Source organism: Thamnophis elegans, chromosome 10 (genome assembly GCF_009769535.1).
Source record: "Thamnophis elegans isolate rThaEle1 chromosome 10, rThaEle1.pri, whole genome shotgun sequence".
NCBI lineage: Eukaryota > Metazoa > Chordata > Lepidosauria > Squamata > Colubridae > Thamnophis > Thamnophis elegans.
In genome coordinates, this window is record NC_045550.1 from 52,698,855 (window position 1) to 52,720,076 (window position 21,222).

Sequence of the window (21,222 nt, forward strand, 5' to 3'; positions counted from 1 at the left end):
CTAGCAACCGATAAAGTTTTAAATTTACCTTAAAGTTTAAAACTGTGAACATTTTAATGTATCTAGATGTTCACGGGCCATTTTTCCCACAAAGAAAACTTGGTTGAAAACAAGAATATTTGGGAAGCATCTAAAAATGGGTTAATTGTGGTATCTTTCAGATATGGAAACAGAACATTTTAAAGGTAGGTGTCTTCCAAAAGAAAAGCAATGTCTGTTGCTGGTATATATGGTGGTCTACAATGTAGGTCTTTCACACAAATATGGAAGAACAATGTTCCTTTTGTTGGTAGCACCGTGGCTGGGAAATGCGGCTCCTGGCTCATGAAACATAGTTTAAGGCATTTGGGTATTGTTGTTAGTTGAGAAGTTGTGTTCCCATAGACAACGTTCCTCCAGGCCTTCCTGTCCTCTACTATCCCCCAGTGACCATTTAAGGTCATGTCTACTGCTTCTGTGACTCCAACCAGCCACCTCATTCTCTGTCGTCCCCTTCTTCTTTTGCCCTCAATCTTTCCCACCATTATGCTCTTCTCAAGGGAGTCCTTCCTTCTCATTAGGTGGCCAAAGTATTTGAGTTTCATCTTCAGGATCCGGCCTTCTAAAGAGCAGTCAAAGCAGTTGATCTCCTCTAGGACTGCCCAGTTTGATCGCCTTGCAGTCCAAGGGACTCGCAGGAGTCTTCTCCAGCACCACAGTCCGAGGGCCTCAATTCTTTGGCGCTCAGCCTTTCTTATGGTCCAACTTTCACAGCCATACATTGCAACTGGGAAAACCATAGCCTTGACTATACACACTTTTATTGGCAGGTGATGCCTCTGCTTTTTAGTATGCTGTCTAGATTTGCGATAGGTTTCCTCCCCAGAAGCAAGTGTCTTTTAATTTCTTGGCTGCAATCCCCATTTGTGGTGATTTTGGAGCTCAGGAAAATAAAATCTATCACTACCTCCATTTCTTTCCCATCTATTTGCCAGGAATTGAGAGGACCGGATGCCGTGATCTGAGTTTTCTTAATGTTGAGTTTCAAGCCAACATTTGCACTCTCCTTCTTCACCCACTTCAAGAGGCTCTTTAGTATCATATAAAGTATCATATAAAGTTTTTTTATTATTATTCTATCTGAGGTTTTAAAATAGCAGTGTTTTTAGCCACTAAATACTTTGTCTATTTGTTTGGTGCTTGCTTTTATTTTCTCTGCTGGGAATATCTATTGTACAAACTGTTGCATGGCATTGGCTGGGTGACATTAAGCCCTACAAGTAGTCCTTGACTTACAACAGTTCATTTAGTGACCGTTCGAAGTTACAACGGCACTTTAAAAAGTTACTTCTTACCGTTTTTCACAGTTATGACTTTTGCAGCATTCCCATGTCATGTGCTCAGATGCTTGGCCACTGGTTCATATTTATGACGGTTGTAGAGTCCCGGCGTCATGTGATCCTCTTTTGTGACCTTCTGACAAGCAAAGTTAATGGGGAACCCGGATTCACTTAACCACCAGGTTACTAACTTATCAACTACAGTGATTCACTTAACAACTTTGGCAAGAAATGTCACAAAACAGGACAAAACTCGCTTAACAAAGGCCTCACTTAACAACAGAAATGTTGGTCATAAGTCAAGGACTACCTGTACATAGGTTAACTATGGCTTATTGGATGAAACAGAATTGTCTGGCTTTCTGCAGCCTGCTAAATTAGAAACCATGATCTCCAAACTAGAAAAAAACAGATTCATGCATATGATGCTAACAACAAAATCCACTTTGTTATTTATTGCAGCCAAAGTGCTTTTTTATTATATTATATTATTATTTTCCATTGTAAACCATCAGCGGAATGGTATTGCTGAATGACATCTACGTATTATATATGAATAATGAAGGTTTTGTTAAGCCTAATTCACAAAGATTGGTACCGCTGAGGTAAAACCGTTCTCTCGACTGTGCAGCTCTAACAGGAAAATTTATTTTCAAATTGGCAAAGAAAAGCTCCCCACGAAGGTAAATCAGCTGTTAGGGGAGATGAGTCTTAGTATAGTTTCCATAATATGGTAGTTTCAACCATCCATTTATCCTGTCTGCAGCTTGAACTCGGATATGATTTAGGAATAGAATTCTGTTCTATTGTTTTTTCTTTTTACTTCTTTTTTTTTAAAGAAAGCCTTTGGAAAAAGTGGTCTTTAGTGTTATTGCTAAAATACACAGAACAGCCTATTTACTTGATGCTTCTTCACCTATAAAATGGGTTTAATAGCATTTAATTATACACTGCTCTGAGCTGCCACAATATTTAATTAGGTGATGTTTGTGGAACAGCCAGCTAATAAGATACACCATATAAATGTTAAGTATCATGATTGCAATAGGTCACTGGAGAGAAGAATACACATGTCCTGGTAAATAGGCATAAATGAACCATACCCAAAATTGAAGATACAGCAATCTCAGCACTTTCAGAACTACAATTTGGCCCAGATGTTTGGGGTATTGGAAACCTGTTGTGGCCCAGCAGGAGCCGTTGGAGCTGCCGACAGACTCCGATAGCGAGGGACCCTATGAGTCAGCTCTGGAAGATGTGGAGGACCCTGGGCAGGGTGCAGACTCCGAGCAGGAACCAGAGAGGCTGGTTGGCCACCAGGAGGCGCCTGAGGCATGGAGCAGTGGTGAAAGCCAAAGGGAGTTTGTCCCTGACGTCAGGCCCTGGAACAGTGGGGAGGAGCAAAGGGAGTTGGCCCTGGACACCAGGCAGAGAAGGGCGGAGAAGCGTAGGCAGCAATTACGGAGACAGAAGATAATCAGAAGATAATGGTTGTGATTTGGCTCCTCCCAAGAGAGTATATAAGAAGAGACTTTGGGAGGAGACTTTTTGCAGGACACAACCATTATACTAAGCTGGAGAAGCTCTTATGTGTATCTCTTATCTGTGGGAGTCTGGGTTGCTGCCAAAGTCTTGTCTGTGAGTAATTACTGTGAATAAAGTGTGGCTAACAGTAACCTTGTGTCGGTGTGACTCACCATATGGAGGGGGGTCAGAACAGAAACCTATCCATGAATTCTCCCCGTCCTCATTTTGCTATAGAGGAAAGAATGTGACTTTTAACAACTTTTTGTGATGGGTAAGTATATCTTTGCAAAGAAATAAAATCCATTTGGTAGTGTCATGGAATAAATATCTTTCTAATATGTTTTGGGGCAGCCCCATCTTTCCATCTTTTCTGCTTTCTATTAGGATACACGCCCACAAAGATAGGCTAAAACTGCCGGAGATGCAAGATTCGAGCTGCTACTGCCTGAATACCACATTAACTTAATAATTTATATATTTGTTATATTTCTGTTCTTGTTCAAGAGTTTAATGCAGTGTATATATGGCTCCTTCTTATTGGGTTTCCCCAAAAAACCCTATGTCAGTGATGGTGAACCTTTTCGGCAGCGAGTACCCAAATCAGAACGTGTGTACATGCATGCCGGTCTTCATGGATTCCTGAGCACCAGAAAACAGCTTTACAAATGGTCAAAAAAATGGACTGTTTTGGGGCCAAAAATGGCCGAAAAACAACCTGAAAATGGTTGGAAAACAGTCTGAAAATTGTCTGAAAAACAGTCTGAAAATGGCCAAAAAAATGGCCAAAAACCAGGATGTTTTTCTGGCACCCACAAAGACAAGCTGGCAGGCGTGCATGTGCCAGAAGAGCAGCTGGCAAAGGCGCACTTGCCCACATAGAGGGCTCTGCGTGCCACCTCTGACATATTTACCATAGATTTGCCATCACAGCCCTTCCTGGTAGATTCCCCATAACAGCAATTTTGTGAGAGATACTGTCTGGTCCAACACTATCAAATGAACTTCCAGAGTTGTGGGTGGACAAGAATCTGTATCTCCTTGCTTCTAGTACTGTGCCCTTGACCTACAACCGTTTGCTTAGTGACCACTTGAAGTTATGACTGACCCAATTTATGATCTGAATCTGAAGTTCATCTGAATCCAGCCAGTCACGTAGCAACTCAGCAACGTGTCTGCATTTACGATTGTTTGCAGCACCTGTGATCTTGGGACCATGTTTTACAAGAGTTGTGCTGGAAATAGGCATCTCCAGTTTGGTTCATTTTATGACTGCAGCATTCACTTTTTTGACCATGGCATTTGGTTTACGACCGCCACAAAAAAGGTTGCAAAGTTCAGATCAGTCATGTGACTGTAGCTCTCTTATTCAGCTAGACCAGGGGTGTGAGACTCGCAGCCCGCGGGCCAGATATGTCACACACTGACCACGCCCACCTCCGTTTTAGCGAAGAGAAAAAAGTTGCAATACGTCACATTAACGACAACGCGACACCACGAGTTTGGCACCCCGATATAGACCTAGTTTATATTTTATTCACTTAGACCCAATTTTGGGGGGCTCTTTCCATTAATTATCCTTCTTTCAGTCGGTTCTAATATCCCATTTTATTTTATGTATTAATCTTATATCCCACTAAACTAATCAAGGACGTTGATACCACAGACTTTTCTTTTAAATTTTATGGATGAACAGACAGAAAAAAATGGAACTTTTTTCCTTCTTATACAATATCTCTGTCAAGGTTCCAAATGCCACCCAAAGGTAAATCAAAGTCCAAGGCAAAGTATTGCTCAAAGTTCCAATTTAAGAGAGACATGTTGGCACATCTGGGAAAACCCGAATCTGAAAGCTTCCCGGTTTTCCCCACCCAGTTGAAATTTCAAGATCTTGCCCCCACACCCATAGGTCCATCACATGGTCCAATCTTCCACTACCATGCTGGCAGTTCCACCCCTCCAGTTCTGGTCAGGTGCAGAAGTGCAGAGACAAAGGATGACTTTGGCTTTCTAGAAAGAATTTTGTTATGGCTACATAGCATCTAACTCTTCCCCCCCCTCCCATTTTCCCACAATAGAAAATGCATGGTAGAATAATAGAAAGTTGGCAGGCCAAAGATCCAAAAGAAAAGATAGTTTCAAGCCTTACAATGTCAACAGCAGTAAATCTTCTTTAGGTGCACAAATGGAAGAATAGCTGCTGAGATTAATGGAGTTGGCAGAGAATTGAATGCTTTGATTAAAGAAAAGATTTTCTCTAACTTTGTTTCTATTTGGAATCCACTTATGGGTTTTTTTGCTTGAAACTGAGAGAAATGCAACTTTAACCTTGGCATTTGATGATTAGATTTATTTATGATTATAGCAGTACTGTGTGTTATGACTTATTCTAATTCAAAGGATCATTGCATTTTATGCTTGTATCTGTACCGAAGCAATTCAAAAGTTATTCTTTTCCGTATAGCTTTTATTTCCTCCTTGTTTTCATCCCGTTTTCCTTTTTTTTTCATGGTCCCTCCCCCCGTTTCCCTCTATCTTTTTTTTCTTTGCTATTTTGTATTTTACGAGGTTTTGGGAGGGAAATTTAATAAAGTTGCATATAAAAAGAGTACAAGAGATACCTATTTCTATAAAATGAAAAGTCCTGGAATAGAATGACTTTAAAATGTCAGTAATAAAAAGTGCATATGACATAAGGACTATTCACAGAGGGGCTCTCTAGCATTCCTCCAACCATTTTATGAGACTATTCATTTCTTTTGGAAAAATAAAGCAGAAAATAGTTGTCTTGTATTTTGAAGACCTAAGGTGTTTTTGTTTTTTTTAAGAACTACAAATTTAGTGGCTTGGAATCAACTCTGTTGATTTTCAAATGCTGCCCTGTGTGATGAGGAGCAGAAGTTAGAATTCCTACAAAATGTCATTCTGATCACCAAAGATGGACTTGATAGAGAAGAATGTCATTTCTTGCCAGAAGGCATTGCACAGAATTCTTTCCCGTCCAGTGAAGAAAATCTTTTTTTCAATCATACGTGGAATATGATTCCCTGGGTGAACTTGTGAGACTAAGAGAATGAACTTTTCTCTCTTTCTGCTTATTCTGAAATAGTCTCTGTTCCCCATAGGCTGCTTTGGTATAGCCTATAACTCAACCAAGGAGAATTACCTTGCTGAAGGGGAATCCCATTTTTTACTGTGCATGGTGGACCTGAGAAACCCTGAGTATTGTGGCCCACCAGTGGAGCTAGCAGAGAGATTCGGACAGTGAGGAGGTTGGGGAGGAACATGGGCCAGTCCTGGAGTCTGGGGAAGGCTCTGATGAGGGCTCTGTGTCGGAGGCAGAGAGGGGGCCAGAGCCATATGCCAGCTGTCAGCTGCCTTCAGGGTCAGACATCAGTGAGGCAGATGAACAGCTGGAGCCTGTTCCCAGTGTACGCATGTGCAGAGTTATCAGACAAAGGGAACAACTAAAGAACAAGGGTTCACTTGGGAGTAAGGCCAGACGATGAATGACCCCTCCCAGAGGAAATAAAAGAGGAGCAAAAGGGGAGTGGAGTTTGCAGGAGACAATTAGTTCACTAATTGGTTAGTGACTCCTTGCCAAATTCTGTAGATATCAGCCTGTCAGCTCTCCAAGCCAGATAAGGTCTGTGACCATAAATCCTCCTTTGAAAGACTTTGCTGGCTGTGAATGAACAGAATTCGCTGTAAATTAATAAAAGGGTTTTTTGCCAGGACACAAAGTTTGTTTCATACTCTTGGGTCAGAACACTGAGTCACCAATGAATCTTGTTCTCCTCGGGGTCCTGAGCCATCATGGTAGACCTTATTAGAATAACCCATATTATTCCTCTCCTCCCATCCTTTTCCCAGTGTACCATAACATCCATTCAGTGTTCCAGCTGCCATTGTAATGATGAAAAAAAGGGGAAATCTTATAACTATGTTCTCATCAAGCCTGGAGGACTTGAGTGCTGCCTTCTTGGCCCAGAAAAAGCAGGACAATCCCAGAAATTAGAGGAATTGCACTGCTGGTGCAACCTCGTCCTGGGCCCCACACTTGGAATCATCCAGTGCATGTGCAGTCAGCTGGGAGAGAGAGAGAGAGCAATCCAAGATGGTACCACCCAGTGTCTAACCCTTTGGAAGTTTGATGGATGCCCACTGCTTCTGGAAGCTCCTCTGGCTAATGGGTTGGCTTTCACCTGGAATGTTTTCTCTGATTCAGGTCTCTCAAGATTTGATTTTGATTTTGTGCCCCTAAGGTACAGGTTATCTTTGCTGTGCTGATCAGCCAAGTTTTTGATTTGCAGCATTTGCCTCTATCCTGGCACTAGAATAGAATAGAATAACAGAGTCTGGAGATCTTCTAGTCCAACCCCGTGCCTAGACAGGAAACTCTATACCATTTCAGATTAATAGTTATCCAACATCTTAAAAACTTCCAATGTTGGGGCATTCACAACTTCTGGAGGCAAGCTGTTCCACTGATTAATTGTTCTAGCTGTCAGGAAATTTCTCCTCAGTTCTAGGTTGCTTCTCTCCTTGATTAGTTTCCACCCATTGCTTCTTGTTCTACCCTCAGGTGCCTTGGAGAATAGTTTGACTCCCTCTTCTTTGTGGAAACCCCTGAGATATTGGAAGACTGCTATCATGTCTCCCCTAGTCCTTCTTTTCATTAAACTAGACATACCCAGTTCCTGCAACCGTTCTTTATATGCCTCCAGTCCCCTAAATATCTTTGTTGCTCTTCTCTGCACTCTTTCTAAAGTCCCCACATCGTTTTTTTACATCATGGCGACCAAAACTGGATGCAGTATTCCAAGTTTGGCCTTAGCAAGGCATTATAAAGTGACATTAACACTTCATGTGATCTTGATTCTATCCCTTTGTTTATGCAGCCTAGAACCGTGTTGGCTTTTTTGGCAGCTGCTGCACACTGCTGGCTCATATTTAAATGGCTGTCCACTAGGATTCCAAGATCCCAACATATGCAGCTTTCATTGCCCCTTACTTTTATTATGTTGTGTATTATATTATTCCATGTTCTTTGGTTCTAACTCCTCCCCAAAAAGTGGGGGGGGGAGTCACCATGTCTCCCCCTGAAGACAAGCAGAAAGCTGAAAACAAAGACAAGTGGAACAGCAAAAGTCTTAAGTCTTGCTTTGTAGCTAGAAGAGATGATGCTAATCTTTTCTTTAAGCTTTATGGGTGATGGAAAAGTATTGTCCACTTTGGGGCAATATCCATTTTTTATGACAAAATGGTAAGGAGAAACCAGGAGAGAAGCAACTTAGAACGAAGGAGAAATTTCCTGACAGTTAGAACAATTAATCAGTGGAACAGCTTGCCTCCAGAAGTTGTGAATGCTCCAACACTGGAAGTCTTTAAGAAGATGTTGGATAGCCATCTGTCTGAAACAGTATAGGGTTTCCTGCCCAGGCAGGGGGTTGGACTAGAAGACCTCCAAAGTCCCTTCCAGCTCTGTTATTCTATTCTATTCCATTCTATTCCATTTTATTCTATTCTATTCTAACCTTCTTGGAGCCACTAGTTTGAACACAGTTTCTTTTTTTCTGAGTTCCATTTTTTGAGTGACTTTTTTTTCCTCAGTGGGGAGCTTTTTTAAAATCCAGAAAAACATCCTTCCTTCACACTAGGCACATATTGATTTAATGATCCCACCAATCCATCATGTGTGCACAATGTAAGATTCATTTTCTTTCCTCCTTCTTTGCCTTGCAGATCTGAAACTCTTCGACCATGTTTGTTCTTGGACTCCTGTTGCTTCTTGTTTTGCACAGCGAAGCCTTCAGCACCAGTTTTCCTGATGAAACCATTGCAGATTTTTCTGTGAATGTTTACAATCAGCTGCGAGCTACAGGAGAAGATGAAAATATTATTTTCTCCCCGCTGGGAATAGCAATAACGATGGGGATGGTGGAGCTCGGTGCTCACGGTTCCACACTGAAAGAAATTCAGCACTCCATGGGCTATGAAGGTTTGAAAAATGGTAATATGCTTCAATAATACTTTTCAAGTCAATTAAAAAATAAGTCTAGGTACTTAATGTTTATGATGCATCTAATAGAAAGAGAATATTTAGCTCAGGGTTGAACTATGGAATTCTTGGTGTTCTTTGAATTTGCTGAGGTTTCATTATCCAACTAGTAATACCATCAGTTCACTACTCTCTTTTCATGATTCTTTAATCTCTAAATTCTGACTGGATGGAGCTGAGCATTTACTGGCCAGATGCCCTTCCTGACGCCGCAGAAAGTTCACAGCATTTTTTTTTCTTTGTGCCCTAGGAGAGAAACATCTACCACTACTTAGGATTAAACACTCAACTTTCCGAATAGCAGATGAACATCTTCACCACTGCACTGCTCTATGCCCCACATTGCTCTTTTGATTATATATATATATATATATATATATATATATATATATATATATATATATATATATATATATATATATATATATATATATACACATACATACATACATACATACATACATACATACATACATACATACATACATATATACATACTGATGATATTACCTACTAGGGTAATGAAATATCTGCAAGTACCGTATTTTTCTAAGACACACCTTTTTCCTCCAAAAAGAGACTGAAAATCTGGGTGTGTCAGATTTTACCAGCTGTGTATCTTATAACTGGTATTGCCCAGGTATTTATGGCCTTGATTGTATTTCCACCATTCAATTTAGATTTCAAAATTTTCCTAACTCTGTTGGTGTACCCTCCCCTGACAATAGTTTTTACTTCTCCATGCTTGATGTTATCCAACTACAGAATGCCTAAATGTTTGTACACTTCATTTTCATTGCATTTAATTAGTTGGCCATTGGGCGTTTCAATTATTATTGTTATTGTTATTATTAACAACAGAATTATATCACAGCGGCCAGTTGTTTTGCTGGATTTGGCATTGGTTACTAGTCAGGCCCCACCCAGGGGCCTAGGACGTTGTAACGTATTTTGTAATATGCATGCAGATCCAAGCAGTGCGGCCTTTTGCATTTGACTGATGGTGATTTTGTCAATTTTTAACTGTTTTAAATGTAATTCCAGTGCTTTTGGAATAGCACCCAGTGTGCCAATTACCACTGGAATTACCACTGCTGGTTTGTGCCATAATTGTTGAATTTCGATTTTTAAGTCTGGTATTTTGCAATTTTTTCATATTCCTTCTCGTTGACCCTGCTATCACCTGGTATTGCGATGTCTATGATTGTAACCTTATTTTTCTTTTCTTCTTCTTCTTCTTCTTCTTCTTCTTCTTCTTCTTCTTCTTCTTCTTCGTATTATTATTATTATTATTATTATTATTATTATTATTATTATTATTATTATGAATAGGAGTGATGATCTGTTTAGGTGAATCTTCATATTGCTAGAAATGTGATCTTTTGCATAGGAAGATGAGACCTTAATATTAAAAGAGAAAATGATATTTAGTTTAATGTATGTTCTGTGACAATCTTTTGTTTGGCTGTGTTGCATCTGTTGACACAAGCTGTTAGCTTGGACACAGAGCACATCTGACCCAGCAAATTGCAGACATCCTCAATTCATATTCATAAACAGGTCTTATTCACATACTTAGGAGGCAGATACAATTTCTCTTTTTCCATTGAAAATAGAGAAGAAGTTTACTCATTTGATGTCCTGAGGCAAAGCCAAAGGAAAAAAACGCAGGGAGAAAAATAGAGGTACTAGATCTTAAAAAAGGAAAAGAACTGACATAATTCTCTTGAGTATCTGACTGACGGTTGGAATCGACAACTGGAAAATTCCAGGGAATCAAGAAAGGATTTTTCTTCTGAAAAGGAAATGCAAACAAATTTAATAAGAAAACTGTGCTATTATTTTGATCATCATTTGTCCTACATTCATGTTCAGAAAATAGCCTTCAGTGGAGAGGGAAATAATAATTGACAGTGCCATATAAAATTGTAAATTTTATTTTAAACACACACACACACACACACACAAACCTTTATGCAAAAAAACAATTTGCCCAATTTTAGGAAGACATGAATTCAGTTTTAGGAAGTCAGAATTCAGTTTGATTCCCTCAAATTTTGGTGCACGTACACTTTGGGCTGATTAAAGATACACCAGGAGTGCGTCATAGGCAACCATGAAACTCCCTTTTGCATCTCTAAAATGTGCAGCTTCTGGCCATTTTAAGATAGAAAGCAGATGAAAACAGGTTCGTATCACATATGTGTTATGTGGGCCCAATAACTTCTTGACTGTCAGCATCCCTAAGATGTTATCTGCTATCCTTGTTCCATGGTGACCCCTACCATAGCGCATTTCAAACTAAATAGCCAATATCCAGGATCCAAATCTTGGCTTCGAACAAGGAAGAAGTTGAGAGTGGAGAACACTGATTGCATGAAAAATAAGCTCTAATATTTTCCTCTGAACCAAACCCAGTCTAATAACATTCAGTTTGCCTGCTGAGAATTACCATATTTTTCAGAGTATAAGACGCTCCGAAGTATAAGACACACTTGCTTTTGGGGAGGAAAACAAGGGAAAAAATCTGCTTCTGCCTCCCAGCGATTTGTCTCCTTGCAACAAACAGCAAACAGTACAGATGATATACACTGTTTGTGGTGTTACATTTCACTTTCAGTTTAAGCGCGCCTCCCGATCATCATCTGTTTCAGGTTGCAGGGATTGCTATAGCCTATTGCAGCCTCCCCAAGCCCCATTTTCCCTGTTTGCTGCAAGGAGGTAAATTGCTGGGAGGCAGAGGCCAAAGGGTTGGTGGCGGTGGGTGGGTGGGTCTACATTCAGTGTATATGACACACTCAAATTTTCACCCTCTTTTAGGGGGGAATAAGGTGCATCTTATACTCCGAAAAATACGGTACATAGATCTCTGTAGTGGTTTATATCACCTGGAATTTGTATTGGAGGAAAGGGTAAATGAGACAAATGAAAAAAACTCTGACAAAGGGATGATGACATGGCCAGTTGATACCACCATCATGTCTTCTTGAATGCAAAGAATATTAATAATCAGGATGTTGACGCAAGAGCTGTAATCTGGAGTGCTATTTCCAGATTAGGCAGGCTCCAGAATGTACCGTGTGGAATTACATATTGTAAGCCTTAGAAAATTTAAGCTGACTTATTGGTGGAGAACTTGAATCTTTGGTCTATCCAACAACCAAGTGGTAGAAAACTGCTTTTAGTTTTAAAGGTCTTGGAAAGGAAGGAGGAAAATCATGGTGCACTTAATGATCACTTCCTGGCAATCCGATCAAAGAAGTCCATACTGAAGTGGAGTTTTGCCCGTAAAGCTCTTTGGAGTTTTTGTCTTCCTTGTTTCATCTCATTTTTCTCAAAGAAAGGTTAATTATATGAAGTATTTCTTAGTACCTGACTTCACTGAAATATCACTGCTCATTAATCCTTTTTCCCTAGGAAGGCAGTGAGATGTGTTAAGCTCTCAATATATTTGCCAGTTCTGTCAGACCAATTTTAATCACTTTTTCCTATTTTTCAGGTGAAGAATTTGCCTTCCTGAAAGATCTTTCTGACATGGCTGTTACCGAGGATAGCCATTACGTGATGAAGCTTGCCAATTCCCTTTATGTGCAGAATGGATATCACATTAGTGATAAATTTTTGCAGCTGCTGAAAAAGTACTTTAAAGCGGAAGTCGAAGTTGTGGATTTTAGTCAAAATATAGCTGTTGCGAGCTACATCAATAAATGGGTGGAGAACCGTACCAACAGTAGGTTCCTAATTAGTTTCCAATTCTCAATGTCATGGGTTGTCATTGTATGCCATTTATTCCCAGACAGTGTTTACGCACGCAAGCACACACACACACACACACACACTGAATTAAGAAAGTATTCAGACCCCCATCATTTGTGTCAATTTTGTTATGCTTCAGCCTGATACATACACACACACACACACACACACATATACACACACACGCCTTTACTGTATGTGTATATTTGTGTGTGTGTGTGTGTGTGTGTGTGTGTATCAGGCTGCAGCATAACAAAATCAATACAAGCGATGGGGACGAATACTTTCCTAAGTGGTGTGTGTGTGTGTGTGTGTGTGTGTGTGTAAATGGGTGGGTTGCTGCCGATTTTACTACCGGTTCACAACCCACGGACAATGCATGCATGTGCTGTTCAATGTAAATTGTTCTGCTCACGCACAGTCGCTAAAATCCAATATGGCAGCAACATCAGTGTTAGCGAAGGAACTGGTTTTGTGGCGTAGCAGGGCTAGGTCACTGCCGTTTCTGTGACCCAGGCCTGAATTCCACTAACGGTTCTGCACTGTATTGTATGTATTCATCATCCTCATTTTAACCATTATCTGTCCACTGCAGAATGAAGGCCTCTTCTGCATGTTTCTAAGCAATACGGTCCTGAAAGTTCTTTTGCTAGTTGTGCCCACAATACTTGCTGATGTCGTCGATCCATTTTGTTTTCGGTCTCTCTTGTGGAAGCATGTGTCTCTTTGCGCCACTCTTAGCTTTTGTATCAATTGTGAGATTGAGATTAGTGTCCATGTTTCACTGGCATAGGTTAGAACAGATAGCACACAGTGATCGAAAACCTGTAACTTCAGCCATAGGGGAGGTTGTTCTTGAAAATTACACTTAGCTTGCCAAATATCTGCCAACCACATTTAACACGCCATTCAATTTACTTTATTGTATCGCCTGCCATTGAGATCCATTGGCCAAGTTATATGTAGTCTACTAATTACATTTAGTTCTTCTTGAGATATAAAATTGAAATGTCTGCAGTAATCATATGTGTGTATATATCAGTGTGTATGTGTGTGTGTATGTGTACTTGTGTATGTATATACTGTATATGTGGTAGGATTAAAAAAAATTACTACCGGTTCTGTGGGCGTGGCTTGATGGCATGGCAGGGGAAGGATATTGTAAAATCCCCATTCACACCCTACTCTAGGGGAAGGTTACTGCAAAATCCCCATTTCCTCCTTATCAACTGGGACTCGGGAGGCAGAGAATAGATGGGGTCGGGGCCAGTCAGAGGTGGTATTTACCAGTTCTCCAAACTACTCAAAATTTCCACTACCAGTTCTCCAGAACTGGTCAGAACCTGCTGAATAACACCTCTGATGTATATATATATATGTGTGTGTGTTTATAATACATACATACATACACACACACATACATACATACATACACACACACACTCACACACACACACATATAGGTAGGTAGGTAGGTAGATAGGTAGGTAGGTATAAGTGTGTGTTTGCATGCACAAGGTATATATAAGTGTGTTTGCGTATTATATATATTTAGTGTCACAACCCCTGGTAAGCCCCAATTATGGGAGGAAACTAACTGCTTCCATCATCTGTCAATCGGCTCGTCACAAGAGTCCATCACGACAGAAACCCAATATTTTTACTGTTGCCTTTGTTATATTTGTGTTTTTTTATTTGTGCTGATAAATTTATTTATCAGCACAAATAAAAAATATATAGGTATATGTATGTATGTATGTATGTATGTATGTATGTATGTATGTATGTATGTATGTTGTATTTGTGCTGATAAATAAATAAAGGGAGACTAGTATAGATCTATTTCAAGCTCTTTAGCTCTCATCAGCTAGCCATACCCTAACTGTAACTGTAATGTATATGTATATGTGTGTGTATGTGTATACACACACACACAAACACACACATAGGGTTACTCCAAACATTTTATTTTTGTAAAATCCAGGGTTTGGGGCTCATTAATGAAAGAACACTGGAAGATGAGCACAATCTCCAGGACACCAGTGGCTTCTCTTCCTGTAATGAAAGAAGCAGCACTATGCTTGAAATGTACATCTGCCCATATGCACAATATGGATCCCATGAAATCTGATATAGTTATTTAATTCATTGCTGTCAGTGCAGAATTCCAAACTCAGAATTATTATACCAAAAAGCATGCAAGCCATTCCCCTTGGAAACCCCGGGTCACAGACAATGCATTCTGATTGGAAGGATTTATTTCCAAATGTGTGCACAGCACCTGCTATGTTAGGTTAACAAGCCTCTCAAGGCTCTAACAGATGCAAGATGTCTCTTTCTCTTCCTTGAACAAATGTTGGCAGATTGAGTGCTAAAAGGCAAGCTTTCTTTATTAGTACTTTACCAACCTTAAAGCCTAGAAAACGATGCCAACCTATTGATAAAACTTTAAATATTACTGAAAGATGGTTCAGTGGAACAATGCCATTAAGAGGAGATAGCAGTAGGTCTGTGGAAAAACACATGGTTTAAATGCACAAGATTTCACATTCAGTTCCCAGCATTTCAAAGGTTCCTGAATTCTTGGGAAATGATTACCTCTATATCTTAAATAGACCAATGGTATGACCCTACATACCCATTGTTTATAAACCTTGGAATGTATTGTACTGCCTATAATAAATATTATAGCCAATGATGCGCTATCAGAAAGAGTGGAAACGTGGGTTTTAGAAACCACACAATTAGTGCAAACAGCGTTCAGCCAAGTAAATGAACTGTAGAATAGTTTGTGTAAGCAGAATCAGGCCTTAGCTGGGACATCCCCTGAAAAATAATCAAATTCAAGTTTCTGCAAGGGAAAGAACTTTGCATTTTTTAAAATAAGTCCATTATACTGTATAGCTCAGTGGCCTGTTCAGAAATAGTAGCATTGGTAACTCTTCAAAAACAAAAGATGGACTGATGTTTAAAATGTAAACAGCTGCAAAGTTGTCATTTTATCTTTAGATTGTAGGCTTTTTTATTTTTTTTAAAAAGCTATTTGTTTACGTCTTTTGTTGCAATTGTTTTTTGTTTTAACAATCTGCAATAGAGCTTGGGAGCTCATAACTCCCATTCATGTTGTCAGTAACATAATCTGTTTAGGTGCATACGTATTTAAAAACCTATCCTCTGATTCCGTGCAGATGAGTTCTCAGCAGGTGTACATGCTGTTTACACCTCACCTTTCATCTGAGTCATTGACTCTCAGTCTAAGTACTTCCACCTTGCCGTATTAAAGTTTGCTAAGATTAGGGGACGTGAGGTGATTCTGAACACTTTTTAAATTAGGTTTTATCATAGTTATTAGTTCCTGGGATACAAAGCAATTGCTATCTCACTGGCAGCAAACTATATGATTATTTTGTTTAGCCATATATAAAATGTGATACAGTGACAAAAGAATAACTGTATCAGCACCCAGATTAGAATAGACAGTCTGTGCAGTCAGTCGAAGTTAGAACAGACCCACCCCTCTCCCCCCTCCCAAAAAAAGACCACTTAATGATCCAGTTTTGATTGGGACCCCCCACCCACCCCCCATGGCCTTGTTACCACTTTTAGGGCTTTGGGTAATTGGCCCACACTTGTGGCAATTGTAGTGTGCCCCCCACCCCAGTCAAGGGACCGCGATTTACAATGTTTTTTCTAGAAACTGGCATTTCCTTCCCGCAAAACCCAACCCATAGCAATAACAATAGCAATTAGACTTATATACCACTTCACAGTGCTTTACAGCCCTCTCTAAGTGGTTTACAGAGTCAGCCTCCTGCCCCCAACAATCTGGGTCCTCATTTTACCCACCTCAGAAGGATGGAAGGCTGAGTCAACCTTGAGCCTGGTGGGATTTGAACTGCCAAATTGCAAGCAGCCGGCAGGCAGCAGAAGTAGCCTGCGATACTGCACTCGAACCACTCATACATTCACCTAACCAAGGTGCATAGCAAACAATGGGTTTGCTTAACAACTCTTGCTTTTGTTTAATGACCACTATGAAAAAGGTCATAAAGTCAGGTCTGGTCACATGGTGTCCTCGTTTTATGGACCATCACAACTTAATGATCGTAACTCCTAGGCTCAATCACAATCATAACATGATGCCTGCCTGTATGATGTAACTTCAGGCCATGTAATCAGTATATTCGTTCTGCTAAGGAAATTTCATAGTAAACTACTACTGTGAGGTTTTGAAGGGTCCTTGGTGATCTCTGAGCTATATTGTTTTCTTGCAGACATTTCATTACCTAAACTAGGTAACATCATCAGTGCTAGATTCCACATTTCAACTGAGCTACAGATATTCTCCTCTATTGGAATGAGGTTTTCATATGCAGGTGTTTATTCTTTTCCTGCAGTTATAGGCTGACGATATAGGAAATTTCTCTTAGTGATGGGAGTGGATTTGAAGCTTTTGAACCCCCATACCTCATCTCCTTCGATACAAGGACAGGGGATACAAGGACAGGGGACCTATGATCAGGAAATTCAGGAGTTTCCAATATTTCACTGTTCAGGTATAGGAGAGCTGGCAGATTCGATCTGCAAAAATCTTGACAACTATTAGAAAGTCAAAAAAATTACAAAAAAACCCCTATCTTTTTGCAAACCCTACCTATGGGTTGTAAATAACACTACAATTCTTAAATCTGTGCTTCGGTACAACTACAGATGTGCTCATGAGAATTGGAAGGAATAACTGGAAAGTAACTCCAGATTCAGCTTTTCTTGTTGTTGTGAAGAGACCCTAGAGAGAAAAAAACACATGACTTTCAAAAGCCATCTCTTTCTCTTTCAAATATAGAACTGCCTCTTGTTATTCTGCACACTGCATTTGTTAATCTTTCCCCACTGAACAGCAACTTCACATGAGGAAAAACTCAATACAACTGTGTCTTAAGAGCGAAAGGGACTTTGAGATCCAGCCTACTATCACAGCTTGATGGAGGTCAAGTGCAAAAAAATGACCAAACAAGCTAACAATCAAGTTCTGGACTGATGGACAAAGCTCCAAAAGCAGATCTCAAAGGCTCTTGACAGCTTCCTCCATTGAATTTCTAAACAAACCTTTTCTCCTATAAGCAATGCTCAGAATGAGAAGCTTCACCATTGGCATTCATTTGTTAAGGCCAGCAAGAGCCTTTCAAATTCTCCTGTGTCACCTGATTCCTTCTGGGCTCATGGTTGATCATTGGAAAGGGAATACAGGAAGGTTACAAAGTCCGTCCCATGTTCCATCTTTCAGTTAGCCTAGCAGTTAATCCACTTTGTATTCACTGACACTTTGCTTCTCCAGAGCTGCAATTAGATTTAGTTGATTAAGTTAGTACAACTTTCATGTCAGTGTTTTGGGACGGAAAGCCAGTGTACTGTAGTGATTGATTGAGTACTCAGTCATTATTGAATCCATAAGGGTACTGAGTAGCGAGTCAAAAATAAACAAGTTCCTATCTATATTTAGGTAGCTAGGTAGCAATAGTGGTATTCTATTGTTGTTGTTGTTGTTGTTTGTTTGTTTATTGATTTTATATCCCGCCCTTCTCCCAAAGGACTCAGGGCGGTGTACAACATAAAAAAAAACATATTACAAAAGTTAAAAAGGAAATTAAATAAAGTATCCAAAAACAAACCCAATTAATATTAACAATAAAATTTTAAAAATTAGATTAAAATTATCAATTAAATTAATCATTTATTTTATTCTGTTCAGGCCAGGCTAACTTGCTGGAAAAGCCAACTTTTTAGGGCATGTCGGAAGGACTGGAGGTTGGGAATTATGCGAAGATCCGGGGGTAGCTCATTCCAGAGGGAAGGCCCTCCCACAGAGAAGGCTCTCCCCCTGGAGGTCGCTAGCTGACACTGGCACCCTGAGGAGGCCAACTCTGTGGGATCGCACTGAACAGTGGGAGGCTACTGGTGGCAGTAGGTAGTCTTGCAGGTCCCCTGGGCCTCTAATCTTCACGACCAGTTTGGTAGTGGGAGCACGCACAGAAGGTCCGTGATTAGGGTGGGTGGGCGGAGCCTTGCACCACCACCACTACCGGTTTGCCAGAACCAGTGTGAACTGGCAGCATACCACCTCTGGTAGGTAGGTATGTGGGTAGATAGGGGAGGGAGGGGGAAGGAAGGAAGGAAGGAAGGAAGGAAATTGGTTTGCAAATTATAATATATAAGGAAAGAAGGGTTGATAATGGCCAATCACTACCTCCGCTCAACCAATTTCACAAAGATATGGCTGAATGATTAAAACTGGAATATGGATGCATGTCATTTGAGCTCTGGAGGAAAAGTGTGATAGAAATTTAGAATTAAATGGTGTAAGTTACCTGTGCGCAAAACCTGTTGACTTCCTTGTCCAAGTAGCAGTTTAAAATGGCCATATTTTTTTTTAAATCTAGAAATTATTTTAATTATTTGCATGCTTAAAAGTCTGTAGAGATTCTCAGTCATCAAGGTCACGGTTGCACCTTTGGGACCACCGTGATCTGGATGATTGAGAATCTCTACAGACTTTTAACTACACAATTTTGAATGAACACCCTATGTATGGTGTGGAAGTAGGAAGGGATTTCCAGAGGGGAACAAATTGCAACTACAGGAACCAGGAGCACCACTCAGGTGACCCTGAGGACACAGATTAACCTCCAAGAGGGTTCAACGACCCTCTAAAACAGGAGTGTCAAATTCCATTTCATTGAGAACCACATCAGGGTTGTGTTTGACCTTCGGAGGGCAGGTGGAGGCATGGCCAGCTCCGTGGCACGACAAAACCGCGCTCAACTAAAGCACGCCTGATTAAACCGCGTTGCTGACGTCATCAACAGGGTGACAACAGCGAGTGCGGAGAAAGAATGGTGCTTTAAATAGCGCTTTGAAAGCAAGCCGATTCAAGTTAAGGTAAGGGTTAGCTTTAGGGTTAGCTTTAGGGTTAGGTTAAGGGTTAGGGTTAGGTTTAGGGTTAGGTTAAGGGTTAGGGTTAGGTTTCGGTTAGGTTAAGGGTTAGGGTTAGGTTTAGGTTTAGGGTTAGGGTTAGGTTAAGGGTTAGGTTTAGGGTTAGGTTTAGGATTAGGTTTAGGGGGGTTAGGTTTAGGTTTAGGGGTTAATTTTAGGTTTAGCGTTTACAGCGTGCTTCTGTCTCCGCGCTGTTGTCGCCCTGTGATGACGTCAGCTACGCAGTTTCGTCGAGCGCGCTTTAGTCGAACGCGGTTTTGTGGTGGAACCGGCCAGCTCGACATCACTCATGTCGGGGATGCCTGTGGTGGCCCGAGCACTCTGCCAGCAAAAATGGGTTCCCGAGCTGTGTTTTTGACTGTGACCTCCTTCTTCAATCTTCTGCCATTGAAAACGGAGTTCGGGAGGGTCGCATGCAGCTCTCCCGAGCTCTGTTTTCGCTGGCAGAGGCCAGTCTGTCCAGGATGGCCACATAGGCCAGATTCAGCCCCCAGACCTTATGTTTGACACCCCTGGTCTAAAAGGATGCAAATGACCAACTGCCTGCAGGGAATATAAATCCTTCCATTCCCCACTATCCCGTCAGTGCTGAAGAAGCTTCTTGGATGAGAAGTGAAATGTCTTCAAAAGGGAAAAAACAAGAAAGTCCAGTTGCCTCCTGAAAAAGCACCTTTGGGATATTTGATTGTTTGGTTTACTTTCATTGAGCAAGTTGGTGAACTTTTTGTTCTAAATGCTCATTTGGATCTGCTGATTGATGTGCTTCTTCTCCCTTTTTATCTGACAGATATGATCAAAGATTTTGTCTCGGCAAGGGATTTCAGTACTCTCACTCAGTTGGCTATTGTCAATGCAATCTACTTTAAGGGAAATTGGAAGTCTCAGTTCAGACCAGAGAACACAAGAACCTTCTCCTTTACGAAGGATGATGAAAGCGAAGTACAAATTCCCATGATGTATCAGCAAGGAGAATTTTATTACGGTAAGGAACAAAAATGCTCATTTTCTTTCTAGCCTTATTGCAAACAAGATCTTTTTTTTATAAATTCTATACAGCATCTTTTGTTTCTTCAGCCCTGGTGCCAAATAATAGTCTGTCAACAGTATCTCTTATCATGCCCCAAAGAAACTTCCATGAAGTTCAGTAATTGCTGACTCTGATATCTGTTTTTATCTATGGACTAGCCAGTAACTCAGCATTGCACGGTTTTTATTTATAGGGGGAAAATGTCCAGACTAAATGTAATTTTTAGTGTTGGATTTTCCCCCTTACCAGAGGGAGCCCCCTGGTGGAGTACTGTGAAGCCGTTACCATGGCAACTCACTGTGCTGTATAATAGAAGCCATCTTATGGCAGTACAGTAGAATCCATTTTAAGGCAAAACAGGCTGTATCTTAACACAGCACACACACCTCAAGGGCTGTTAGGGGTGTTTTACCCCCACAGTATTTGTTTCCAGAGGGTAAGTCATCTGTGTACCAAGTTTGGTTAAAATTGCTCGAGGCATTCCATGTTCCAGTATGCTGGAACATACACATACACAGCTGTTTTTATAGGGAATGGAATGGAAT

At 40.5% G+C, this 21,222-nt stretch overlaps 1 protein-coding gene across 1 annotated transcript in view; it reads left to right on the forward strand.

Annotated features, from left to right (window-relative positions):
* Positions 1 to 21,222, forward strand: part of SERPINI1 (serpin family I member 1) — a 146,136-nt gene that overhangs the window by 72,597 nt on the left and 52,317 nt on the right. Inside the window, exons 2-4 of the mRNA XM_032225704.1 lie at positions 8,589 to 8,856; positions 12,404 to 12,634; positions 20,438 to 20,632. Coding sequence (XP_032081595.1) covers positions 8,607 to 8,856; positions 12,404 to 12,634; positions 20,438 to 20,632 — 676 coding nt within the window. The 5' untranslated portion in view covers positions 8,589 to 8,606. The remainder of the gene's footprint in view (positions 1 to 8,588; positions 8,857 to 12,403; positions 12,635 to 20,437; positions 20,633 to 21,222) is intronic.